Raw genomic sequence first — 25,942 nt, forward strand, 5'->3', positions numbered from 1 at the left:
GCGCGCTCGGGCCTGCTACGGTTCAACGGGCTGGGCTGGAAGGACCTTTCTGGGACATAGTTCGGGCCGTGCATGTAAATATTCCGGCATCTTTAACGTCTTTGTGGCTTCGGCCATTGAGAGTATTATTCCATGGTTTTCAAGATATCACAGAGAGTTGATGACCTTGGAATTTCTGTATATTCGCTTGATGAGCTTCTCTTCCCTATCCTACGACAACTTTGAAAGTCGTTTCATGCTCGGTCCACCCAACTTCTCGTAAGCAGTCATCGACGAAATCATCTGGTGGACTCATCTAGGCCGAAATTCAGATATCAAGCTTCATCATTGTGAAAGAAAGGTGAAACAAACTCGATATGCTCCGGATCAGGATGTGCCCGGCATCAGATACGAGGTACCATCGAAGCGCACATGCATCTGCACGCTTGGCGTAAGCAGAAAGGATCGTCACGGGGACTCTCTTCAGCCCCGTTGCTTTGAGGCTGAGGCGGTGAACAGCAGTTCATCACATACATGAACCCCACAGCCGACCAGGCCTAGCTGTGAGCTGTGCGCTGTGCGCTGTTGTAAAAGATGCTGACCCCGGGAAAGCGTCTCATCCTTTGCTTAGATGGGACATGGGTGAACAGCGATCAAGGCTACAACCGGCCGACCCTGGACCAGCCTAATGCCACGCTGCAGATTCCGACGAATGTCACGCGCGTCTATCGCGCCCTGAAGAAAAGGGACTCGGCCGGATGGGCCCAGGTCATGTACTATCATCCCGGAGTGGGTACTAGTGGAGGCCTAGCGGATTCCCTCGCCGGGGGAGTCTTTGGTGCTGGTGTTTCCGAAGTGAGTGATGCTTGCATTGATGTAGAAAATACATGTCTGATGACTTTCGCAGAATATTCGGGAGGCATACAGTTTCGTCGCAACAAACTACGAGCCCGGCGACGAGATAATTCTGATCGGGTTCTCTCGAGGTGCATTCACTGCCCGTAGTGTCGCAGTAAGAGAAACCTCCTCGGTCTTGCAAGGTACAATGTGGTATACTCATGCCTTTAGGGTCTCATCACCGAAATTGGTCTCCTCACTTCCAAGGGAATGGAGTTTCTCTATCCGATCTTCAAGGATACAGAGAATGCAAAAGACCCTCACTACAAGGACAAGTTTCCCACAGTACCGTTCAGTCATAAGCCAAGAACACCGAATAACGGGAGGGAATATAAGCGTCGACTTGAAGAGGTGTGTAAGCTTCCAAAACCCATCGGGACGGTCACTAAGTGACATTACAGGATGGTCTCACGCGAGTGTATGACCCAGACGGGTATCCTATAAAGGTCCGCTGTGTTGCGGTCTGGGACACCGTTGGGAGTCTGGGTTTGTCGGCCTTCTTTTGGACCCAACAGGCCACAATGTTTAGTTTCGATAGGCATCCCGGATACAGACCTCGCGAAGAAACTCGAGATCCCTCGCTCTACAAGAGAATAAGTCTTCAAGCTTCCTCATTCCTCAAGCTTCCAGTCTGACAGCCTCTTACATGCAAATTTTACGACACGTCACTTTCGAACGGGATCGAATATGCCTTCCAAGCACTCGCCCTAGATGAAGACCGCACATCCTTCGCTCCGGCAGTCTGGGAACGACCACCACAAGTTCGGACCGACCTCCGACAAGCATGGTTCTGCGGAGCCCACTCGAATGTCGGGGGCGGTCTCAATGACCAAGAGCTAGCCAATATCACCATGGCCTGGATGATGGACCAACTCACCTCCATAGGCGTAGCTTTCGAAGAAGATACTATTGACAGGATCTTCGAAGAAAGCGTTCGCTACTACTACCACTATCGTCAACAAATACCGCCCGCGACCGAGAATTTAAGGCGTAAGCGACGAACTGAATGGGCCATCCCTTCTATCTATGATGCACACAAGCCTGTTCGACCGTGGGGTCTGGGTGAAATCATTGATCCCGTAACAGGCATCTACCACCTTGCTGGCAAGACGACTCGCACGCCGGGTATGTATCGGTATACCGATCCTGATACCGGACGTCCAACTTCTGAATTCTTGGAGAATACAAACGAGCGCATCCATCGAAGTGTTCGCATCCGACTTTCTCTGGAAGGGTTGGGATATAATGATGAAGAGCCGTACAAATGCCGCGCATTGCTTAAAAAGGGGCCTTGGCAGCTCAAGCGAATGCGCGTGGTATCTCGTCGCCGGATTGAAGATATATATGGAGATGAGGAGATCGTGGAACAGGACCAAGAACGCTGGGGCTGGGTATATAATGGACCCAAGGAGGATGAGCCGCCGGAAACGCTTTTGATGGAGGAACCTTTGGGTCCTTTCGAGGATCAATTGCTCCGGTATAGCAAAGGTTCGCTTTATTCCCTGACAGCATGATTATGGTTCTAATACTTTATGTTATAGGCCGAGCATTCTACCAGGCTCTTCTTGCGGAGACCGAACGATGAGGGGATGTGGATTGTCTCAAGAAGAGAATGCTTTTTGTACAGTACCAATAAGCCGTCATTATCTTGTACATGTTTGTTTGGCTTTAAAAGAACATAATTTCGACTATTCCTGAGGTTAGCTATGGAAAACTGTCATTTTATGAAATTTTTTTTCGGCCGACGGAATCCTGGCCATTTATGTATGCCCCCAGAACTTTTGTTCCTTCCATGGTACCAGCCGACGTTGAGATCACTACCATTCAATCTTCAGCTCTTCAAGACTATACAGGTGCCTAAAGGCCAGAATCAATGCCGCTTGCCGGCCTGCATACTTTCTACTGTGCCTTATCCAATATATTGTGCTGGCAAATCTATTCGCGGGAAAAAAGCGCCCTCCAGTCTTCCCTGTCCTGGAGTGTCACGAAGGAGGTGCAAGATCACCGCGAAGAATGTTAAAAGAAGCGTCGATGGTACCAACGCCCTAGGTGTCCCAAGCATGACCGGTTTGATCCAGCCATTTGTTAGATTTTCCTTGGTAATCTACTAACGGCGTCGAAGGTTAGAGGGTATGGCTTCGTAGGCTTCCTATGGCAATCCCCTTGCTGCAGCTGCAATCTATTATTGCAGAGAGTGTTAGTTGTGAAGGCGGGGTACAGCCCGAAAGAGGAGTTTAGAAAAATTCTATAACACCAGACCTCACTACTTGAAGATTATCGTGCTTCTTACACTCATGTGTCAGTGATAGAAACCCGCAGGTACGCACTTGAACTAAGCATTTCAGTGCAGAGTACCTTCCAAGTCTTGTATCACCAGGTCCAAATTATCGAGAGTCATGTAATGCCTTTGAGCCTCCATTTGCTTACTAGATTGAAAATATTCGAATGGCCAACATTGGTACAGCCCTTTTCAATCTCAATGTTGGTTTCTTGAAAGTATTGACACTTTCTATAGTTCGCCGCCCTGCAGCAGATTACCAGATGCGGTTCATGCAGCTGAGTCAGCGCGCCCCCCATGATGAAAGCGCGCGTTTAAGCTGATTGCAACTCCGTCCCTCAAAGACCGAAGGACTCTGGTCTCTCTCAATGATGGACGCTGGGAATCTTTCCCTGATATCTTGTCTGTCTTCCCGCTTCTTACGTCCTTTGCTTCGCACATCTTGATCTCCCACCCCTTGATTCCACCGTTCGGCGCGTCTCGCGACACCTGGATAACTTCTCTTCAAATCGTCATTGGCCTCGGGTAACTTTTCGACATGAGACTACTCAACTGGTCGTGGCGCAAGCCGCAACCAGCCTCTACAAAAGATGCAGAGAACTCTGGATCCCTAGAACTCTCAAGAGCTACCCATGGCCGAGAGCAGATCGAACCTCGTGAAGGTACGGCGCACCCGTGAGACTCATTGCACAACAGCTCATCAAGTTTTCAATTCAGAAGATGACTTCGATTTGGTAATCCCGGGTGCGTTCCCATCCTCGCCACCTCTGTCACCCCGCCTTGCGCCGCTCGAGCGCGATGAGTCCGTTCCCGTGTCTGCGTTCCAGCAGATGGAAATTGACATCGCCGAGAGCCCCGAGCTTCCGACAGAACTTGGCTCGCATCTACACCCTAGACGGCCTGCAAAGTTTGTGTCCGCGTCAGCCTCAGCACCCAGACGCACAAGACGCCCGTCCACCCCTCGAACACCCATCCGGCGACCTGTGGCACAAGATGACATGGCTATCGACGATCCGTGGAACCGCCAGGCCTCGCTATTTGAGCGCTTGCCATTCGGACGGCCGGTATCCGCTGTACAACTTTTCTCACCAAAGCCAAGACCAATTCCCGCTAATCGAATCGCGTCTATCTATGCGACAGAATGGGAAATACGAGCAAGGGAAAGCGCAGCTCTAGAAGGCGTGTCTGGTCGGGCTGCCAGAATCATTCCGCAGGGCCCTGCCGTGCGGGAGCTGTCCTGGGATTGGATGAACCAGGTCAAAAGAGCTATGAAAGCTCCCCAAAGCATGCCAGTCGCAAAGTCGATCTCTGGAGACGCGTTATACCAAAGAGACATTGCCACCTGCATCAACCATCAAGCTTGGCTCAATGATGAAATCATCAATTCCTACCTCGGTATTCTCATTCACTATTTACGCGAATCTACGGGGAATTTAAACGACAAGCCCCTCTTTCATGCTTTCAACACATTTTTCTTCTCGACTCTACGAGATAAAGGGTATCAAGGAGTGCGCCGGTGGGCGAATCGGGCAAAGATAGGCGGCGAAGGGCTGCTTGATGTCGACACAGTCTTCATCCCGGTGCACGGGGGAGCCCACTGGACTCTTCTGGTCGTGCGACCCATGGAACGAACAATCGAGTACTTTGACTCAATGGGCTCACGCGGGGCCAATCAAGTGAAGAAAATCAAAGAGTGGCTGCGAGGCGAGCTTGGAATGAAATACGACGAAGATGAGTGGACGGTGCTGAAGTCAACCTCGTCTATGCAGGATAATGGTAGCGACTGTGGTGTGTTCCTTCTCACAAACGCCAAGGCCATTGCACTAGGCGTCGAGCCTACTGCTTTTAGTGCCTCGGATACAGTTCTTCTGCGCAGGAAGATTGTCGCAGAGATCATGAATGGCGGGCTCAATGGAGAATTTAGTCCCATTGACAAGGCGGGTCATTTGCAGCTCTGAACACAGTTTCGAGTGAGGAGACCTGTCGATACCTTCCACCACCTTACCATATACTTCTCAGCCCAATGACCGAGGCATTTTCTCGACACACGAATCCTCCCCACCAATCTCATATCCAAAAGGATATTTCACTTTTCCACCTCCGACCACTCCACCCTCTTCTGCACTGCGATAAGTACCGCATGTGGAGACCAGCATATGATTTTCTCACCAAGGCGTTTACGATTTTCTTTGATCTGATTATTGCGGCGTGCATGGCCGGTTAGAAATGGACAACAGGAGGCCACCAGGGGTTCGGGATTCTATCTCGGCTTTCCTTTCTTTGTGATGTGTTAAACGAGTGCATGATACCCCACGAACAGAAGTGACACAAGGAAAAGCCTTTGTGGCTTTTTGACATGTCGCATGGAATTTAGAAGAGCTTCTACGTAACCTCGAAATGAAATTTTAGAGTTCTTTACACGGTTCCCAAGTAGATAGCAGAGTAAATGTACTTTTCTAAAGATGAGTCGAGATCAGTTACCCACTTTTATCTAGCATAGCTGATTATTCCTGGTCGTTTTTTACTTCTTTGCGCGACGCTATACCTAATAGGCTTGGTATAGCTCAAACCAAGTTCTTGGCATGGACATTGGCTAAAAGTATCATTGCTCCTCACATTTTCCTTAGACTGCTTTAAGAGTGGCATCTTCAGACTTTTCGTTCATTAGTCACTCGACTACATTCTGAGATAATTATCGACCAACCGCATTTCGACCCAGTCTCCTATACCATAACTTCTGATTTCCAGGCCTCTGCAAGATGAAGTGAAGGTCGATTGTTTAGCTTGTATACACCAAAGAGACCGAACTGCAACCCAGACCATGCTGAATCACAAGATGTCCTCAGTAAGCTTGAAGCAGGTGGCTAAACCAATAAAACACCACACTATACGACCGTATTTGACGACCCAATTTGTTACCTTTTCCCCATCTCACACGATCCTCAACTCACCCACCGCTACACCATAGTCCTCAAAAAGCAATTGACAAAGACAGCTCGGAAGCAAATTTTAATTTTGTGACACAATTATTTTTGTGAAAATATACTTCTTGACAGCTCGTCCTTGCCACTCTGGTGAGTCCACGAAGCCACTCCTTATGACAGGAACTGATACATAGTATGAACAGGCAAGCACCACCTTGGCCGAGGGAACATGATGGATTTGTACTTCTCAGGACTCGCCTGTTGCAAGTAACAAAAACACCTAAAATGATGCCAAGAAGGCATGCAAATGTCGGTGGTACCCTGGGCGAGTGCGATCCTGGACACTTTTCCTTCAACAGCTATGGCGGACCAAGCGAGCTCGGCAAGGTCCCGGAAGGAAAGGACCGTGGCTTCGAGGAAAGCTTTCCTGAAACGTGTCTGGATGGGTTAGGTATATGAGAACGAAATCAAGGAATGCGCCAATGCTGCTACCATCGGACATGCGAGCTTGAATGTAACTAGGGCTCTATTCATGAAACTTCAAAGATGACTTGATATGAGGTTACTCACGCATTATCGAAAATGGGAGAACCACTTCTGCAACCAACGGAGGAGGTTCTTCGTATACATACCAGGTTTACGACTGTAACTGCGACTCGGTCCCAAGCTAGCAAGTGCTCATGATCGCTTGAGTTTTCATCGGACATGCTAATGTACGACATCTACCTCTAGTGCCAAAGGTGGTAGCGGGATCTCTAGCATTTACCTCGAGAACGGAACGTCTCGCGATCTATACAGTGACGGTGATTGCACGAATCTTATCTATACCGGGTTGAAGTTTCCTGAAAATTACAGGTTGATCCAGTTGAAGAGCAACGTCGATGGTCAGAATGGCAAGATGGTCAATGACAACATTGAGAGCGTCATGTGCGCCTTCACCTAGGCTTACTTCATTTTGCACGGTCTTACGCTCTGTGCTTGTGACATCTACTTGAAGTGATTCAAGGATGGGCATTGAAGGTTGTGTGTAGAAAAGATGGAGCAAGATAACAATGGAATTGAATCTAAAACTTCATCTCCCGGTCGAACAGAAAAGGCCGCAAGTAGCTAGTAATAGCAGTGACACTGTCCACTGGAACATCAGGAAAGTGAGACAAAGCAACGGGTATGAATACAGATAGGAGATTTAACTGCCAACACCACGATTTCCAAGATGGAGGTCATCAATGTTACACGCACGAATGCAATGAGGTTCGATCGGCCTCTTCGGCTTGTTTGGCTTCTTGGGTTTCTGGTGATGCTTCTTCCTGCACTTCCGGCCTTTCTTCCCTTTCTTGCATTTGCCATGCTTCTTCTTCTGTTCCTTTTTCACTCCGGTCAAGAACTCAGTCTTTGGCCCCCAAGAATCTTCCCAGAAGTCCATAATTTCAGAGATAGACACATTGACGAAAGGTTGTTTGTGACCACCAGGTTGCGCAGGCGGAATATGTTTGGAGGCATCAGAGGATCGATTGTAAGCCAGTTCAATATACTCGATTCCCAAATATACCCGGTCACCCAGTCTCATATCCCCGGTCCAAATGCCTCCGTCACTCCAAAGATTGATGACCACTCTGCTTTCCATATTTGGGACACGGTATGTCTTGGCATCCCGTGGCTTGTCGTTCACCCACCAGCGTGATACTTCGGAGAGCCAATCCAATCTGTGAGTTGACCAATTTGTCCATGAGACTTCCAGGTCTAGAATTGTGCTGGCTCCGGGGATCATCACATCGGTCTCGGGATCATAGTCTGGCTGGTTTGCATATCGCACACGGTGTAAAGGATCGCTTGTCAGGATCTCGATGTCCGATTCGCAATTGGGGGGACGATAAGTGAAGATGCCAACACATGCACCTGATGGAGGTCTGCCAGGCTCGATTAGGGCTGCCTCATTGTCTGAGATTGTGCTATTCTGCAAGGACGAGATCTTGTGCTGTGACTGACGCAACGGCGAGTCCATTGGATGAACTAACAACACATCGGTGGGCAGGATGCGAAATCTGACTCGTATGGAACAGCGGTAGATGCTTCGTGCTCGAGTCTCAATTTCTGCAGTCGAGGAGTAGTTGTCATGGCGGATAGTACGCAGGACCAGATATGTTGCATGCGGGTCTCGTTGCTCATGGTTCTTGGTGATAAAGACATTGTGCTTGGAGTTGATCATGTCTACCGGGGCATCAGGGCTGCGAGGGCGCCTCCATTGTTGGACCTTCCAGTCCTTGTTGAAAGTAGATTGAAAGAAACTCAGGATGTCGAGATTGATCTCTTGCTTGTTCCCGTCGTGGCCTTGGCTGTCAGGTCCTTTGTCCGAATGAGGGGGAACTCAAGTCATCCTCATCATCGTCCTCATCATTGTTATTGCCGGGTTGATTTGTGCTGGAACCAAGAGGAACGGCGCGAAAGTCCCAGAGCTTGTAGTGTTGGAAGTAACCAGGGTCGGGACCTGACACCGTGAAGCAGTCACAGTCTTCAAGGTCCTTCCTTGGATATGGCTTCACCAACGGGCTGGCTGGAGGACTTGGAAATGAGAAGACGATTGTGCTGAAGAAGACACAGGCCTCCAGGAATACCCAAGGACAGACCGCCTTGCTTCATGGTGGGCGGCTAAGTTCCAGGGCAATTTGAAGAAGAGTGACAATTCTTTCATAATATTCAGGTAGTTGGTAGCCATTTTCCTGGACTCGAACTGTGTATGTCGTGAGGAAGTCGCGATGTCGATGTTAGGGCATCATGGTTTCCCAATCGGGAACAACTTGAACATCACGTCAGAAATTCCGGGATTCACGGGTAGTAGTGTCTACAGCCATTAAATTCCAGACCTAGCATCCTTGATCATATGCTACCATCCGAGTCTAAAACTACTCGTTTGCCATCTTGAGAAAATAGACGTGGGAACGGAGCCGCATAGTGGTGTTGGACAAGGCAGTCACCTACGGGTTGGTAACGAGATGTAATTTTAATTACCTCGCGTCATCACACGTTCAGATGGGAGCCCTACGCATGGCCTTGCCCTGCTTAAATACGAAAATACTGCTAGCGCCCGGTTTCGTGGGGCCGGCGTGACACCCCCAAGACCAATGAATACGAAGGGGCCCGGTTTTTGCCTCGCCCCAATGCGAGTCCGCTGCGCCGTGTCGCACTAGTTATGCGCCAAGCCTAGTCTGTGCTCTGGGTAACGTCTTGTCACGGCTGGTATTCTATCCAGAATGTCGTCTTCCTTCTCATCTATGGGATCTTGTAGCTGGAGAAACAGGTGAAAATTGATCCAGAGCATGATTGAGTCATCGCGTAATGTTATAGACTCACACTGTGAATGGCCAGTGATGATGTTGGGTGAGTAATGCTGTGTCGAGGCGTGTCGGCCCGGATGCAGTCTGACTTTGGAGAGGGCGGCACACGGTGGCCAGCAGTGCGACCCCCCTTCCTTTGTCGCCCTTTTCCTCTTCTCGCCTCAAGGAGCATCTTCCCACCACGATCCCCACACAATGGACGACCTGCGACTCTAGATATGATCTCGTCGACTATACCACCATTATAATTATACTACCATCATGCCCACCATGACCACGCTGGAAAGGAGTCACTCCTGTACCTCCAGCACTTCCCTCTCCATGTCCAGTCCGCGACCGTCTCGACGCGAAATCACACCGCCTGGCTCCGAACTGTCCCTCTCCCATCTCCATGACCGCATGAATCAGCTCGACTCGCGTGTGCTCGAACTGCGATCTACTGTCCTTACCAAGGATGGCTATGTCGACCGCCGGAACCGCGAGGATGAACACATCCGTCGTGAATTCGAGACCCACCGTGCTATCTCCCACCGTATTGACCTCAACGTCGTGGCACTGCGCTCCGATGTCGACCAGATCAAGACTAGTATCTTCCAGCTGAAGTCTAGCCTTGGTCAGTCGGGCACAGAGACGGTGTTCCTGCGTGGAGATGTCGATCGGATGCAGAAGACTGTGGATCAACTTCATGTCGACTTGGAGCAGATCAGGACAGAGTCGTGCGCCACACGGGTTGACATCAGCAAACTTCAAGCTACATCGAGTCAGCTCCGCACGGATTTGGTTACCTTGGATCATAAGCTGTCCCGCCAGTTCCACCACTTGAACTCGCGCATGGACTCTATGGAATCGCGTATGAGACACTCCGATCGTGTCCGTTTCAACTCTCTCGCCCATACCATTCTCGCTCCTATCAGCCCTGTCCCTGTCATCACCGATGATGGGGCTCTTGAATGGCCCAAATACTTCCCGCGTACGGTCTGGAAATTTTGGTGTCTCAAGAAAAGAAGTCGAGGTACGCGCTAACAAGTAAATACCGCCCCCAGTCCCCTTTCTAACGTATATTCAGTTCATCGTCTGGTTGAACTCGCGGAATTTTATGAACTGGGTGGTTACCAGGATTGGTCTCGGATGCACCAGACCGATATGTTTGCCGACAGTGATTCTAGTGACTCCAGCGATGGATCCTTTGTCATATCTCGGGAAGAAGCTGTCCGTCGCTTCCCCGAAGCCGCACATCAAGCACTCGCCGCCACTCTAGGTCTTGTGTACTACAAGATTCGCAATGAGGTGGGCGAAGGCCCGAATGCCGTACCATCCCGTCCGCTGAAGCGTCAGCAAGAAGATGTTGCTTCCGCAAGCACAGGTCCCAAGTCTAAGCCCGTGAAGATGCCGCGCAGACCTAGTGTTTCCGACACTTTCTTGCAACGGTTGATCAATGGTCCCTCCGTGGCCGAGTCTCAATCGTCCGTCTCCGAAGAATTTGACAAGTTGGGGTGGAACCCATTCTCAGATGTCTCCGAGGACGCCATGAGTAAGCTGCGATCAATTGACCCGCAAGACATTGGAACCGTTCTTCGTGCTTTGGAACAAGGCCGTCTCAAGCTGAAGCCCAGTGGATCGGAAAAGGCGCGCATGTCCCCCACTGAGTCCAAAGCCAGTCACGGACTCGGCAAGTTAGTTGAACAGCCTGAGGTGCCTACCGTGCCAAATACTGTTCCCACCCAGCCTATTTCTTCACAGTCTAGTAAGGCTAAGCCTGCTTCTGTGCCCGACATTCCTGAGACTGCTTCCGATTCGGACAGCACAACCTCTTGATCTGTGTGACATGAAGATTTGCTTCTGATTCACAACTTACCCTACAACCCAACTTTTTGGATCGGCTTCATGCCTGTAAAGAGGACATTCCTCACAGCATGTGTTTGGCTATCCTCAAGAGTACACCCATCCTTGGATGGACGGCGCTTCTTTCGAGGTGAACACCTACGAGCTTACGCGCTTATAGCCCGTGAGGTTCACTTGTGCATAGCACAGCATCTCAATCGCAATATCGACATTGCGGTTGAAGAAACCCTTGAAGCTATGTCTACGAGTTTTTGAGAACTCAAAGTGCAAGCTCTGAGTGGCTCCATATATATGATGTGGTTTGATTTAGGATTTTGATTTATATTTGCATTTTGAGCGATTTTGCCATAGCATAGCATATCCTTGGATTATATCCTTGGATCTGGAGTCATTGTTTTTGTGATTTAGCTGAAATACCCTTGGGATCGTTTGGGTGTTATCGATCTTTGTGATCAATCTGATTAACTCCTTGGTGGTGCAGGTCTCCTGACCCATCGATTGAGTGGTTTTTGAAACCGTCTTAACCGCGCTTCGCACGACTTGTATCCTCTCCCCCGCGCCGAGAGTTGGTCGCCGTCACACCTAATTCTGCGAGTTCTATCTCTGGGTTGTCGATGAAACGCCTGCAGATCTTCTCTGTAAACACGCCACTTTACGCCCGACGTTTACGGTGATGATTGTCAGAGAACCTCGAATCTTCGAGAGCCCAGTCCTCCAGCAGGTCCTACACGGATGAGACCAACTGTATGCCCTCTCCCAAATGCAAGTGACTGACATGCAACGCTAGTTTGTCGTATACACTGTACAAACGCCTGTAATTACATCCAGATATCGGATATCTCGCTAGAAGTCTCGCTAAAGGGAGCCCTCCTTGAAATAGCTATGCACATAATGAACCTATGACTCCTCAGGCACATTGTCAAATAAATCCTGCTTCAACACTTCCATCACCTTTTGCTCATCAACATTCCCGATGTCCTTGGTACCATGTAATTCTGCGTCATTGTTCATTTCCGCTCCCTCGTTCTCTGATTCTGCAGCCTCTTCGGGTGCCGCTGTTCGTAGATATTCTTCTTCTAGGATGAATTGGGATTCTCCCCCATTCGCGGCAAGGGTTTCTGCCGAGTCCGGGAGGACGTAGAGAGTAGGAAACTCTAGAACTGTTCGCTCGCGCAGGGCGTTTGCCAATGTTGTACGTGGGTGTAAAGGAGCCAGGACAGGTTTCTTGGTGGATGTTCGGGGACGGTGGAGGTAGAAGTAAACGCCGCGGTGAGGGGTGATGGGAAGATCAAAGTTGAGTTCTTCTTCTGGGATTGTAGACGGCTCCGCTGTTTCTGAAGCTGGCTGTTTCTCGGTGATCGGGTTTGGGGTTTCTGTCGTAGTTGCGACAGCGTCGGTCTGGGTGGCATCGGTTTGCTCATGGACTATAGAGCTGTTCTGTTCCTCGCCTTTCTGCCCTTTGTTGGGGTCCCAATTGGGTCTCTCTTCCTTCGGAATTGGGTAGACGCCATCGTATGCCTGAGCGAGAGTGCGCGTCTCAAGACTGTTGCACACCATTTTGTCGCCAGAGGTCGGTATCCATTCCACAGTCCAACTAAGGCACTTGTGTCTGTCGAACAAGGTCAGCCTCAATCTCGTAATCCTTCCTTTATGGTTTGACCATACTTGGGATGCCATCTCGAAGTATTCTGCTTATTCCTCGTCATGCCCCTCGGCGCGCGCATAACCTTCACGGCGCCAGCCTCCGCACCGCGCAAGAATCCAGCTTCGCCTTTTACAAGACCCTGGCCCGGGTGCTTTCTTTTGCGCGCAGCGCCGGATGCAAGAGCTTCGTTTGTATCCTCGCCATCTGCAGCGCTCCCACGTTGAAGTTCAATGCCCCTGTTCTCGGCATCCCTGTCGGCACGCTCCAGCGAGCGCTCAATGCCTGAGATGAAATTGAAGTCACGGTCAAAGGCCGCTTCTGTGGCTAATTCGCTACGCTTGAGGTAGGCGCCTGGATCGCGCACACCGGAACATTGTGACCAGAGCTTGTGGCGCCTTGTGCAGGGGAGAGAGCAGGTTCGTGTTGAGCAGCGCGGACAGCGGTATTTCGGCGGGTTCATGTGGCTGGAACACGCATTTCCGTTAGCGTTGCGACTTGGGAGAATCTGAAGAGATGATGGGACTCACCATATTGAGCAGAGCTCACTCAGTAAGGGATCTGAGTCTTCCATGATGAGAGATGGGTGGTTGAGCCGATCGAACTCAACTCGCGGAGCTGGAAATTTGAGTACTTATCGATAAAGAATTGTCTACGGCCTAAGGCAGAACTGGACTCCACTGACGAAACCATACAGAGGCATTTGGAGGGCCGGCATTACGGTATGTAGCATGGAAGTTACGGTAAAGGAAGCAATTTAAACCCGATTTTAGATGATAGAATAATCCGATAACTGTGTGGGCGTCCCACCTGCCGAAATGAGGTCATCTAAGCGTGCGATGATCAATCACCTTCGCATTTCTAAGCGTCGGGGAGTACGTGCTTGCCGCCACGCCGTATATATCTAGCTTTATTTCTCCTTACCCAGCGCTCTTCTAAGATTGGCTTTGATCCCAATAATTCATCACAATGGCATCCAAGGCACTTGCAATTATCGCTGGCGTGGGTCCTGGCACAGTATGCTTCCTGATACCGACCTTCAAGGCAACATCATAATGAAGACTACAGGGTGCTTCCATTGCTAGACGCTTCGCTCAGACCTATTCTGTCGTGCTTCTATCCCGGAACCCCGACAACTACGAGTCTCTTGTCCAGGAGATCAACTCCAAGGGCGGACAGGCTGTCGGCATCAGTACCGATGTCTCTGATGCGGATAGCGTCAACGCTGCATTTGACCAGATTGCGAAACAGTTTCCCGATGCAGCCGTGGCTGCTACTATCTTCAATCCCGGTGGTGGATTCGTGAGGAAGCCATTTCTTGAGCTCACGGAAGATGATTACTCTTTGGCTCTCAAGTCGCAGGGGTATGTACACTAGACTTCCTGAAGCTACTTCCATGTCCAAGACTGGCATGTCTGCCGCTCTGTCTGCGATAAATATCTAACAAGTAGAAAAAGCAACGGAGGCTTCAATATTGCCAAGCGCGCCCTGCCCCTTCTGCTCCAAGCTAAAGACTCAGTCCCTCACCCGCCCACTCTGATCTTCACCGGAGCCACTGCCAGTCTGAAGGGATCAGCCAATTTCGCAGCATTTGCTTCGGCAAAGTTTGCACTGCGTGCCCTGGCACAGTCACTCGCCCGTGAATTCGGACCGAAGGGTATCCATGTATCCCACGCCATTATCGATGGTGTGATCGACATCCCGCGTACCAAGACTTGGACCTTCGAGCATGAGGATGCGAAGCTGAGCCCCGATGCTGTAAGTCTAAGAAGAATTATTCGATTTGACTTGAGACAAGAACTGAGTCTCGTCTGTCTAGATTGCCGACTCGTACTGGCACCTGCATACTCAGCCGCGGACAACCTTTGCTTTCGAGCTGGATTTGAGACCTTATGTCGAGAAGTGGTAGAGTCGTCAGCCGGTCGATTTATCGGACAGATTTGAACAATTGAATTAATTGCTAATAAGCATCATTACGAAGATCAAGATCATTGTATACTTCTAAGGTGTTGTAGATGATACTGATCAAGTAGGCCCACGGTCTGGAACCTAGGTACTCGAAGGTCTTGGCATGTATAACTCTTGCACGGCTGTTTCTTGGATCTCTATCTTCCGGACTTGGTAGAATATTAAACAGATTGTACCCTGTTCTCACTTCTATGTGATCTCTCACATATGTTCTGCCTCAGGTGTCAAATAACCTCTAGCGGGGATAGATGTGCTGACTCATCCTACAACGTCACCAGAGGCTGAAGCTCAAAGCTCAGCTTTCCTCATTCGCAACTTCGCAACGGAGCTCACTTCCCCGACAGCTTCACTTAGTCTCGCCACCATGGTCCTCGAAGGTGCCCCGCCTGAGGCATCGTTACCCCCGAACAACAATGCCGTTACCAGCTCACCCGGCGGATATCTCACCCCAAACCCGGCCTTCGCTCAATCCTTCCCATTGCAAATCAAGCCAGAGCTGGTGGTAAAGCCGGACTTGTTCACTCTATATTTTGGATTCTTTGGCGTAAAGAACTGGAGACGCAATGTCGCAAGATCACTCACCGACCGCATAGAGAGCCAATGGATTGTGACGAATCGCTACCCTACACAAACCGAAATGGACGTTTACACCACAGCCACCTCGCGCGGCCTGTATTATAAGACCATCGGGCTGCCGGCCTCTGCATTCCTCTCGGCTGGGTGGGAATATCGCAAAATGACAAAGTCAGGTGCATGGCCGGGATTCGCGCCAACGCCTTCTGAATTTTGGAGACTTCTCAAGGTAACCACTCAAGTCAATAGAGAAGCCCTGATCCAACATGCGGGAAAAGCCGCTTTCAGAATACTGTTCTTCACCAGTACTGGCTGGCTGCTCACAACCTTCATGGGGGCATATTCTGATGCTCAGACTATACTCATGGACCCAAGCATGGATAAGTTTAAGCAGGATATGAGAGACATCTCCCAAGAGGAAGTTAGAAAGCGCAGAATGTATTCGGCTGTTGATGGGGCCCGCAGACGCAGAGCAGGCGAGGTGGATATCACTGGACAGATTTTCGAGCGCTTAAGCGGTCGTGGTGGTTATGACCAGGGTCAGAGCAACTACGATGACTCTGCTTCTCCCACCGCATCGTATGAGAGTGACACGTCCTACAACATGCCTCAGTATAACCAGGAAAATATCTCGACTGGTCAATCGCAGCCGCAGGTGTACGGCACACCCCGAGGAATTACCAACGAGCCCGCTTCCCAATCGGACTCAGGCACTGACTTTTTCCTTGGTGGCCGTGGTGACGATGCTAGTCCCACTGCCCCAGAGTACCGCAACACCAACCCCGACGGCTCTTCTGCCGGCAGTGCATGGGACCGTATCAGACGTCAGAACCTCGGACCCGCGCAGCAGCCTGCTGCCCGCCCAGGATATGCTCCTGTCAACGATCAAGATCGCTACAACATGGGGAAGAGCCGTGACAAGGAGCAAGCACACGCTGAATTCAATCAGATCGTGGAGAACGAGAAGAAAGCGTACAGTGACACATCTGCTCAGAACCGGGGATGGGGCTCATAAATCTCCATTTCATCTCATCTCTCATGTATACTACCACTTATCTTCTAGCGTCGATTCACCTTTACAAATGAAATGAACTTCTCAATCACCTCCTGACACTGGTATTAGCCTTCGCAGGCAGTAGCTTTAGACAAAGTAACCCCAACACCGAAATAAATCAAACGCTCGAGCATGGTACAGTCGATCAGCAACTTTGATAGCTGGGTGAATCCAACCAGACTCGACATGGTATACGAGGAAGAATAAAAAAAGCAACGTCAGACGCATGGGGTTTGTGTAGGATTGCACGATGATTCAAAAAAGTGAGATATGAAACGCATACATAATAAAAAAAAGAGCGAGGGTATAGCAATAGATGCAGTCAATCAGAGTGGAGGGACATTTAAAACGCCGAATCCGGCAAAACGCACAGCGCTAAACAATCAACATAGAGCAGATATTCGTCAAATGTATGCGGAAAGTTAAAAGACATGGGATCAGATCAACATGACAAAAACTCCAGTAGAAACTCAAAGGAAACTCGTCAAATCACCCTTTACATAGGCAGGGCCTTGGCTCGATTGAAAATGCCCATGCGAATGAAGACTCTCATACGGCATCTCGGTATCGTGATGACTTGTCCAAGGCTCCACACTGCGACTATTACTTCGCATACGAGTCAAGCTGCGCAATTTATTCGTAAAGCTCTCGTTCGAGCTTCGATTCCGCCGATGATCGAAAGACATCCGTCGTCCTACAGTCTGACGAGTTTCTGTGCTGTTCAAAGCTGGCGCCGCCGTCATTGCGCGCGGTAGGAGATGTCCCATGTCGTGGTTATCGATGGCGATGTCAATTGTAGCTGAAGACTCGCGTGGTGAGACTGCTTCGTAGAAGGGTGGTGGGGGTGGTGGTGGGGGCGTATTCTTTAGGTGTTGGAGTTCGGGGAGGATTGGGGGTGGAGGAGGAGGTGGTGGGATTAGGTCAATTTGGGGTGCGGAAGGTCTATATTGCATTGCATTTTCGATTGTTTCCTCGATGCTCACTGTGACGTGGGGTGAGGTGCCCGAGGCATATCCCCCCGAGGAGGTGCGTCTGTGGCCCATGCGGCTCCGGCTATTTGAGCGGCTTCGAGGGAGATTAGGGTTGAAGCGTGGGTGCATTGGGACGTCGGAAGGTACTGGAGCGCCTCTGTAGTGTTGGTCATGGGGTACTGGGACGGACATTGAGCGGCCGATTCTTTCAGCCTCGCCTTGGTACCTCGCGTCTGTTAGAAGAAGACTTCCGAAATTGTCGGTTGGGAGAGCCGGGACGGATGGAGGACGTTCTTCTTCGTGTCCACCACCGTACTTGGGATGACGCATTGCTCGAGGTGTTGCAGGAAGTCCAACTGGCAGACCTGAGCGAGACGAGCCGGAATCCGAACTACTTTGGTACTCTGGCGAGTTCTTGCTGGGAGGAATTTTGTTTCGTGATGGGACTCGAGGGAAGTATGAGTTGCCATGGAATGGAGGCGGGCTTTCCACTGGTGTTCGGATAGACTGCAGTTCCCCTGGAAATGGGATATTAGGCGCGGAAGGCTTGCGAGCAAGAGATAGTCGGCGGGCCTCGAGCTCAGCAGCTGCCAGTTCTCGTCTCTTCCTCTCTGCCAGGCTAACAAAAGGTGTCGTTAGAGACACCAGATCCTGAGCCTCTTCATTGGAATCAGCCTTTTGTTGGTTCATTGCATTGGCAAAGACATCTTCTTGGCCGAATGTTTTGGCACTCAAGAGCTCCAGGCCTTGAGACTCAGCAGCATCCTGTGGTTTTGGAACCTGACGAATCTCAGGTTGGCTATAGGAAGCCTTGTGTCCGGACTTAGACTCTGTTGATGGGTCTCGTCTCGAGCTAGCTCCTCGCCGACGACTAGCGCTTCTGTGACGCGAGCGTAGACGTTTCTGGTTCCCAGCCACTATTCTCAATGGATCGTCGGCATTCTCTTGTTGGGATATGTCCAGAGTTGGCAGAGACATTGGTAGCGGTGATGATGGGGATCGGACAGAGGATCTCTGTCGGTCGACACTGCGACCACGCGTAGAAGGGTCATTCTTGTCTCCACCGACTTGGGCTGCTGTGTTTCGACTGGAAGAGCGCTGACGGCTGCGTGAGCTTCCCTTTCTCATTTTGCTGCGGCTTCTTGCACGCGACTGTGTCTTTCTAGACGTTTCTGTCATATCTGGTTCTCCGGTATGATATTGAGCTAGCTCTTGGGGAGACATGGGTACGGGAGATGAAGGTGACCGTTTCGCAGGTTGGATGTATCGCCGCTCATTGCGTCCACGGCTGTCCTGTGATGGATCATGAGCTTGGTGAGTGCGCGAGCTTTGACTAGCTGTTTCATCTGTATTTCTCCTCTCACGGCCATGGCTGCGATGACCTCGATGTCGTTTTGAATGGTAATTAGCCTCTTCCAGACTACTAATGTACTGATCGATACTGCGTCCACTGACGCTGGGACTTTTGGCCGAGCTGTAGCTATTCAAAGTCGACGTAGTACTCTTTGCACTGCCCATAGGAAGCAAGTCTGATTGATCGTGGCTGTTTGCATGGGATTCTTCCGCTTGCACGAGCTCGATCTGAAGTCCGTCCGGTTTGCGATCGCGCGAGCCATTACGTATATCGGAGTTCTCTCTGAGTGCCTCGATCAGACCGAGTCCTGGAGACGGAAGACCTTTGATAGATGCAAATCGGTCGGCAGCCTGAACGGCAGTCTGGGGACTTGGCTTGAGAGAACTTCCCTCTGGATTGTATCTTGTAGCAGACAGCAAAAGACCATCTTCATCACCTCGCTCGTCTTGACTATGCTCATGGCCACTTATCTCATCATTTTCAGACGTTGATCCGTAACCAGATTTCTGGTAGGACCCAGAACGTGAAATCGTGGGGCGGATGCACATCCACTGGGGTCTCCCCTATCGAGGGAAGACGACGGCGGTTCCAGGCCGGAGTACCAGTCCTGGAAGTCATGGCTTGACTGAGGCTCTGGATATTATTCAACTTCCAGGATCCCAGACCACCCGGAGACAAAGCAGAGTCGACAACAGCAGATTCTGCAATGGGAGTGACACCGGGTGCATTCGTTGGTGTTCGGTCGTCTGATTTGAGACCGGGGAATCGGAAACGCTGGTTTGGTTGCGAATCAAATGATGTGATAAGCTTCAGTGCGGGAGTTTTCCCAGCTGATCGTTGGTTCGATGCTGACCTAGGTCGATTGGGAGGCAGCATAAGGTTTGAACTGGATTGCATCGGATCGGGAGACGCAAGTGGTGACTTCCCTCGAATGACTTCCGCGAAGGAGGCGGCTTGCTGAGCAGCTGGCGAAGTCCATGGCTCGGTGGGCTCAGCGCCAGTGCACATGAAACACCGGATGGCAAGTTGCTGCTGAGAATGGGATACCACGTATTCTCCCCACCGGCGGACAAGATATGATTGACGTTGCCAGTCCGAAGGCATCAGAAGACATGTCATTAGAATGGCTTCCATGAAGTGATTGCGAGACACATAGACCTCAATTGCGTCGTTGCTGTCTCCAAGACCGAGGAGAATCGACGCGGATGTGTGAACGTCTCCCATCTCCAACAGCTTTTTTACAAAGGCTTGGCCAACCTTATTCGCTTGAGTTTGGCCGCTCATTTGACTTAACGCCAATATCATCCAGTCCACGGTTGTCACTTGCCCGGGGCTTATCATGGCAGCCATCTGATCTGAGTCGGTCTCACCAAGCCATTGGGCTAAAAGAATGGCACTTTGGCTTCCAACGGCATGTCGGCTCACTAAGTGTGCTATTAGCAAAAAGTTCTGTCCAGGCATGTAATTGAACAAAGATCATACGCTCATCCCTAATCAGATCTTGAATATCTCCTTCCCAGCCAAATACCACACTCAACATTTGCTGCCGCAGATCATCAGGTGTCAAATGAGCCTCGTCAAGAGGCGGCGCCTGCTTGTAAGGTACATCGTTTAAGCGTGCGCGGGTAAAAGGGAATAGATCAACAATATTCTTCTCGGCAGGACTCATGCGGACTTCATTGCGTAATCGAGACGCAGCACGCGAGCTTTTCACCGAGGACATGGACACAGAGGACGCGTACTGGAAAGATGCCGAAGGTTGTGGAGTATCTCCACTAGCTGAAGTTAATGAGAAAGTAGTAGCACTCTGGCCAGACCGACTCGGTGGTGAGAATGGGCGGTCAAGCTTGTATCTCCCAGAGGAAGCTTTCGAGCTAACAGACTCGGTTCGACTTCTTGATGAGGCTGGGCTGATAAGGTCTGCTCTTTGTTGGCTGACACTGTCCATTCCATTTGCATCAAATGGTGTTCTTCTTCCATGTCCTTTTTCTCTGATGTTTGGAGGGTCTTGTAGGCGACGTGGGGACATTGTTCGTGATCGGCCATTCTCGGATGCTACAGGCCGGGAAGGAACTGGGACGTGTTGCACGTTGGCGACCATTGCCGGGTTATCGAGATCATACTGTTGTACTGTGTTCTGCGGACCAAGAGTGAAGAGTGTTGCCGTGGGGCCATAATTAGCCATGCCTCGAACCCCTTCGATCGTGGGTATCGGCTCGTAGGTTACATGCTTTGTTCGAACATCCCAGGACCAAGTTTCACTGTATTGAGAGAAGCTGTCAATGCGGCCCCGTTGTAAAAGCCAGAAAATTGAGCCCGACTTACCCTTCCAGATATTGAATAATTCTTCCATTTTTTGACCAAGACATCCACTTGGGATCAGTAGAATTCGAGTCTGATCGTTTCAATACCCGAATGACCCGTGGTGATTCTTTTCCGGGTGGTTTCGCCACGCTCCAAACCCTTAAATCACCATTCGAAGATTGAGTTGCCAACATGTCCGACTTTTGTTTGGATGAAGACGCATGCCAAGCAAGCGAGAGGATTGGTGAAGGCTCGCGAGAGGTCGTTAGTGTGTGGAGAATGGTAAATTGGGGAAGAAGATTCGCAATCAGGATTGACCCATTTTGGTACCTGCAACATGTCATTAGCTTTACAATTTATGCCATGAAAGTCCAAATAGTCCAAATACCCAATCGCATATGTCCGACAATCTGTAGCTGGTGCGAGAGCTGTAATTGGATCGAATATTGTGCGTGCAGAGATATGCTCAGAAGTTGGAGGCTCGAATAGAATCACTTCGCCTTTTCCGTTCCCTAAGCCTTTATCAGTAACCGAAAATCAAGCCGGTGCACAAGCTATAGCATACCAAATGCAACACTACCGTTTCGCATCCACGATGCAATTCGCAAATGCTCGAATGAGGCAAATCTGGCAATCTCTGTACCGGTGAAAATATCCCATACAATCGCTGTTTGTCCCACATCATAGCTGACTACCAATCGACCTGCACCGCGCTCGCTCACATTATCCACTGATATGAATTCGACATTTTCCTGGTGGCTATCGAAACGACGTTCCACGGCTAGCGTATCATGGTGCAGGCACAGGATTGTCGAGCCCTGTGCATATAGAAACAGTGAGGCTGTGGAGGCGCAAGGCTCAAAGCGAGACTCTGGAGGCTGAGGCGCCATCGCTCTCATGGTTTTCAAGGGTCGCGATTCTGGTAGCAAGCTTCTATTCCATATTAATTCGACCATTTTGTGCGCATACGAGGTCTTTGTGAGGGGAATATCGATGTTATCTGCCGGAACAATCTTGCGCTGCAATGGTCACGGTCACCAGTTCAGAGCAAGAAGGCAGGAAACCTCAAAATTCGGGAGCAATCTCCATGAGGGAGTCACAACGAAAAGAATGAAAAACAAAATCACTAACCTGACCAGCTCTGACCAGGGGGGATTTACTAATCGGTCACGACCCAGAATCCCGCTCAAGGTGAAGGAAAGCAGATTGACAGGGTAGCGCCAGGCATTGGACTTCGGAATGGTAATGCCGAGTCAGTGCCTGACAGGGAAGATTCAAAGAAAGTGAGGCAGCTGGAGACCGGTAGTGAAGATCCAGACCGTAATAAGGCAAAGAGCAAGATGCAGGCGTTAGGCGACCAGGCGAGAACGATGTAGCAAGGATGTAGGACCGGGGGTCGTCCTGTAGGTAATATCAAGATGCAAGTGCACCAAAATTGCTTTGCGAGGATGGCTCGCCACGTTCATCACACTTTTGGAGCTTTTAGCGTGGTCGGAGGGGCTCGAGATCCGTGACAAGGCGCGGGGTGGAGAGAAGTAAGGTGCTGTGGCAGGGGCCCCCGAATGTATATAGTATCTACGGCGTACAAAACCTGGAGCCTTGGGAGCGGTTAGAAATGGGACATGGTAGGACAGCGAGCTTCTACGAAAAGGAGAGGGGGTAAGTCGATCAAAATCTCAGGATTCAAGCAATCGGGGTTGGCGCCCGGGTCTGGCAGGGCGCTTCATTTCACGACGGGACCATACAGTGGCCACGCTGTAGTGGCAGTGGCCCGCCTGGTGCCGTGGCCGAGCATCGACCGCCCCCGTGAAATCGGAGACGAGGAGAGCATCACATCATTAGCGGAGACGGTGAGATCGAGCCCATTTGGTGGCTGGGGTGCGTGGCTCTCGTGCTGCTGATCTAAACCAACGAGGATGAAGAAAGCACGAGTTCCGAGTTTAGATCGCTGCAGATAGTCCCCAAATCACAGACATCAATTCAATGCTGGGCTAAGTGGGTCACAATCTAGTTGTGACCTACAAGATGCTATAGTCTCCAAAGTCAGACGTTATAGTCATCGATTTTAAGGTCGTTCCCACACTCCTCCAAGCCCACAACTGACCTCCGCCGACCAAGTGCACAAATCTATGAACAACAGTCATAGAAGAATGGGCGACGTAGAGAGTGTTCTGAGACAAGATGTGATTGGGATCCGTGCAGCGAGTTGACAAGCTGCACCTTTCGTCACCTTCCCCGCCAATCACACCCCGTTGCTACTGATCCCCTCGGCGCCTACAAATTCCCCTCCACCAATACCGGCCTGGAAATGGTCTTTTCTGCAAAAAGAAGGCTGGGGCAAGCGTCCCTAATGAGGGTCCTTCGCCAGCCTATGAGCTACCTGCCACTGTGGAGAATCATTTGGACGATCGGTTCCTCTCGGCGACTCGGGAGTTTCATTCTCGTTTCTGATGCTAGATGTCAATCTCACGAATGCCCTCTGCTTGAAGTCTATGATGCATGCTAGAATTTACTTTGCCCCTGGCTGCCCCCCAAAAGCACTTCGTGTGTGATGTGACTATGTGCTTGAGAAGCGGATAGTTGCTTTCATGCACTCCAGGCACATGTATCGGGCGTTCTTACGGGAGCTTGGGCCTTTGGGACTGCAGATGAAGATACAGCACCAGGGAGTCGCCAAGATTTTTCCAATCGAGCTTGATTGAAGTCGGGTTCTCACCGTGACACGAACTTGGATTTAGTCCAATGAAGGTCGATATGTTAATTGTGACGATGTATAGTCCGATAAGATACCGGTGTATGAAGAAATTATGATAGTGGCCCAGATTACTTGGAAGCTCGCCACCAACGATCTACCCACAGAATTGCGTCCTTTGAAAACATAGCTTATATGCTGAGCCTCGTATTCCAGAACTTCTCCAGTCACGCTATTCAACGCACCCTCTGGAAGGATCGTCCCACCATGACCACATCTGCCCGCTATCGTCTGATCGCGTAGGCGGGGCTTATCGTCTCCAATCTCGGTTTTGACTCAGGCGACCCGGGGACCTCACGCATGCCTCCGATCATAGATCATCGAATCGCATTCCTAAGTCCACGGACCCCAAGTATGGCTGTGTCCGAGACTATTGTGGTTATAGGGTAAGTGAAGTTGCAGCTTTGATTATTGGAAACCTGCGGAAGAACCGAGGGAAACTCCGCTGCTACGTCAAACTCAGCTGACCTATATCAGTGCAGGTGTCGTCGGACTATCAACCGCCCTATGCATTCAAGAATGTCTTAAGCCTTCGCAGTCGGTGCTTTTAGTAGCGAGGGATTTCCCGTCTGACACTTCTGTCAACTATGCATCGCCATGGGCCGGGGGTCACTATCGGCCCGTGCCCGGCTCCTCCTCACAGGCGCTTCGGGAGGCAAGACAGGCACAGCGCACGTATGAGTTTTTCAAGAGAGTAGCTGACAGTGAGCCGGCTGCTGGTATCCTCTTCCTCAAGGGCGTGGAGCATCTCGAGGCTCCGCCGCCCGAGTACCTGGACTCCCAGAGTGTGCGCAATGTCTATTCCCACTTGGATGGTTTCCGACACTTGTCGAATGATGAACTACCCGCAGGCGTACAATGGGGTGTTGAGTATAGTACCTACGTGGTGAACTCGCCTGTATATTGTGCGCACATGCTGCGCAAGTTCATCTTGAAAGGCGGCACCACGAAACGATATACCCTCGCACATCTAAAAGAGGCCTTTTCTCTTGCTACAAATGTCAAGACAGTCGTCAACTGCTCCGGTCTCGGCTTCGACGATCTAAAGTCCTTCATTATCAGAGGTATGTCTTTGAACACATAGATCACTCGAATTTCAAACATCGGAATAAAGATTAATTGGTCCAGGCCAAACGTGCCTAGTCCGAAACCCCGTCTCGGCAACAATCACCCGCCAAAACACCGACGGCTCCTGGTCCTTCTGCATCCCGCGCCCGCTAGACGGAGGTACAGTCATTGGCGGCACTAAGCAACCGCACAACTGGGACCCTAACCCATCTCCAGAAACCAGAGCGCAGCTTCTTGCAAATGCCTCGAAATGGTTCCCTTTCACCACCGAGAGTGGGGGCCAATTCGATGTCATCCAGGACATCGTGGGGCGACGACCCTCCCGCGAAGGCGGCATGCGGATCGAGATCGAGAAGCTGGAACGTGAGAAGCAGATAGTTCATGCCTATGGAGCTGGTGGGCGGGGCTTTGAGCTCTCGCGCGGTATTGCGGAGGATACAGCTGCATTGATGCTGAAGAATGGATTGCTGAGGGAGAGAGCAGCGCTGTGACCGGATTCATAGCAATTGTACATATTTCCTCGATTAGACTGGTGAATATACTCGTGTATGTATCTTGCCCTGGCCACCTCAAGGCTTGGGGATATCTCAATGTCTCATCGTATTCTCCTGAATCATGTTTATGACATGAAGACGTGTTTTCCGGAATGATTCTCCCATGGACACAATCTACTAGGAAGGTCGTTCGTAGACGGTTACCTTCCCATGCTAGAACTTCATAGAAATCGACGATCTCATACAGCGGCACCCCAAGTTTCTCCAAGGTTTTACACACCTCGGCACCCAGGCGAACATATTCCAGGTCACTCGAGTCAATAGGAAGTATCAATGGGAATCATTGCCATTGTAGCTGTGCAAAATACTGGAAATGAACGGACTTTTTGCTACCAAAGCCATAACTATATATCAGTCGTTGATTCTTCCGTCACATGAAGACAAAGGGTCTAATCCCTCTGTCCCTCGTTACCAGCTTGCTGGCACCCCCTCTCTTGCAAAAGGTAAGTA

The 25,942-nt window shown here is 50.5% G+C and overlaps 11 protein-coding genes across 11 annotated transcripts; 7 read left to right on the plus strand and 4 right to left on the minus strand.

Moving 5' to 3' along the window:
- Window positions 1-573: 573 nt before the first annotated feature.
- N7477_005845 (T6SS phospholipase effector Tle1-like catalytic domain-containing protein) lies at window positions 574-2,461 on the plus strand (the record flags this gene model as incomplete). Its single annotated transcript, XM_056967508.1, has 6 exons — window positions 574-834; window positions 887-991; window positions 1,048-1,227; window positions 1,278-1,322; window positions 1,515-2,364; window positions 2,418-2,461. The coding sequence occupies 6 exons, from the start codon at window positions 574-576 to the stop codon at window positions 2,459-2,461; spliced, it is 1,485 nt and encodes a 494-aa protein (XP_056822262.1).
- A 1,325-nt stretch (window positions 2,462-3,786) lies between these two features.
- Window positions 3,787-5,112, plus strand: N7477_005846 (SUMO protease ULP1; the record flags this gene model as incomplete). Its single annotated transcript, XM_056967509.1, has 1 exon — window positions 3,787-5,112. One exon carries the CDS (start codon window positions 3,787-3,789, stop codon window positions 5,110-5,112), a length of 1,326 nt encoding a protein of 441 aa, XP_056822263.1.
- Window positions 5,113-6,363: 1,251 nt separating this feature from the next.
- Window positions 6,364-7,021, plus strand: N7477_005847 (uncharacterized protein; the record flags this gene model as incomplete). Its single annotated transcript, XM_056967510.1, has 2 exons — window positions 6,364-6,524; window positions 6,811-7,021. The coding sequence occupies 2 exons, from the start codon at window positions 6,364-6,366 to the stop codon at window positions 7,019-7,021; spliced, it is 372 nt and encodes a 123-aa protein (XP_056822264.1).
- A 243-nt stretch (window positions 7,022-7,264) lies between these two features.
- Window positions 7,265-8,715, minus strand: N7477_005848 (glycoside hydrolase family 16 protein; the record flags this gene model as incomplete). Its single annotated transcript, XM_056967511.1, is given in 3 exon segments — window positions 7,265-8,421; window positions 8,444-8,612; window positions 8,623-8,715. The coding sequence occupies 3 exon segments, from the start codon at window positions 8,713-8,715 to the stop codon at window positions 7,265-7,267; spliced, it is 1,419 nt and encodes a 472-aa protein (XP_056822265.1).
- A 956-nt stretch (window positions 8,716-9,671) lies between these two features.
- Window positions 9,672-11,225, plus strand: N7477_005849 (uncharacterized protein; the record flags this gene model as incomplete). The annotated part of the gene is made up of 2 exons (XM_056967512.1): window positions 9,672-10,422; window positions 10,477-11,225. 2 exons carry the CDS (start codon window positions 9,672-9,674, stop codon window positions 11,223-11,225), a joined length of 1,500 nt encoding a protein of 499 aa, XP_056822266.1.
- Window positions 11,226-12,149: 924 nt separating this feature from the next.
- On the minus strand, window positions 12,150-13,468 carry N7477_005850 (zinc finger HIT domain-containing protein; the record flags this gene model as incomplete). The annotated part of the gene is made up of 3 exons (XM_056967513.1): window positions 12,150-12,861; window positions 12,918-13,361; window positions 13,425-13,468. The coding sequence occupies 3 exons, from the start codon at window positions 13,466-13,468 to the stop codon at window positions 12,150-12,152; spliced, it is 1,200 nt and encodes a 399-aa protein (XP_056822267.1).
- Window positions 13,469-13,863: 395 nt separating this feature from the next.
- On the plus strand, window positions 13,864-14,803 carry N7477_005851 (oxidoreductase, short chain dehydrogenase/reductase family; the record flags this gene model as incomplete). The annotated part of the gene is made up of 4 exons (XM_056967514.1): window positions 13,864-13,911; window positions 13,963-14,258; window positions 14,352-14,652; window positions 14,714-14,803. The coding sequence occupies 4 exons, from the start codon at window positions 13,864-13,866 to the stop codon at window positions 14,801-14,803; spliced, it is 735 nt and encodes a 244-aa protein (XP_056822268.1).
- A 423-nt stretch (window positions 14,804-15,226) lies between these two features.
- Window positions 15,227-16,450, plus strand: N7477_005852 (putative endo-1,3(4)-beta-glucanase; the record flags this gene model as incomplete). Its single annotated transcript, XM_056967515.1, has 1 exon — window positions 15,227-16,450. The coding sequence occupies one exon, from the start codon at window positions 15,227-15,229 to the stop codon at window positions 16,448-16,450; it is 1,224 nt and encodes a 407-aa protein (XP_056822269.1).
- Window positions 16,451-16,959: 509 nt separating this feature from the next.
- On the minus strand, window positions 16,960-20,164 carry N7477_005853 (uncharacterized protein; the record flags this gene model as incomplete). Its single annotated transcript, XM_056967516.1, has 2 exons — window positions 16,960-19,264; window positions 19,314-20,164. The coding sequence occupies 2 exons, from the start codon at window positions 20,162-20,164 to the stop codon at window positions 16,960-16,962; spliced, it is 3,156 nt and encodes a 1,051-aa protein (XP_056822270.1).
- A 326-nt stretch (window positions 20,165-20,490) lies between these two features.
- Window positions 20,491-22,017, minus strand: N7477_005854 (WD40 repeat domain-containing protein; the record flags this gene model as incomplete). Its single annotated transcript, XM_056967517.1, has 5 exons — window positions 20,491-20,589; window positions 20,754-21,075; window positions 21,140-21,448; window positions 21,507-21,630; window positions 21,684-22,017. The coding sequence occupies 5 exons, from the start codon at window positions 22,015-22,017 to the stop codon at window positions 20,491-20,493; spliced, it is 1,188 nt and encodes a 395-aa protein (XP_056822271.1).
- A 2,207-nt stretch (window positions 22,018-24,224) lies between these two features.
- On the plus strand, window positions 24,225-25,429 carry N7477_005855 (FAD-dependent oxidoreductase; the record flags this gene model as incomplete). Its single annotated transcript, XM_056967518.1, has 3 exons — window positions 24,225-24,256; window positions 24,348-24,934; window positions 24,999-25,429. 3 exons carry the CDS (start codon window positions 24,225-24,227, stop codon window positions 25,427-25,429), a joined length of 1,050 nt encoding a protein of 349 aa, XP_056822272.1.
- Window positions 25,430-25,942: the final 513 nt, after the last annotated feature.

This window comes from Penicillium maclennaniae, assembly GCF_028827695.1.
Source record: "Penicillium maclennaniae strain IBT 15551 chromosome Unknown utg000005l:1.0-2652337.0:1.0-2654196.0, whole genome shotgun sequence".
NCBI lineage: Eukaryota > Fungi > Ascomycota > Eurotiomycetes > Eurotiales > Aspergillaceae > Penicillium > Penicillium maclennaniae.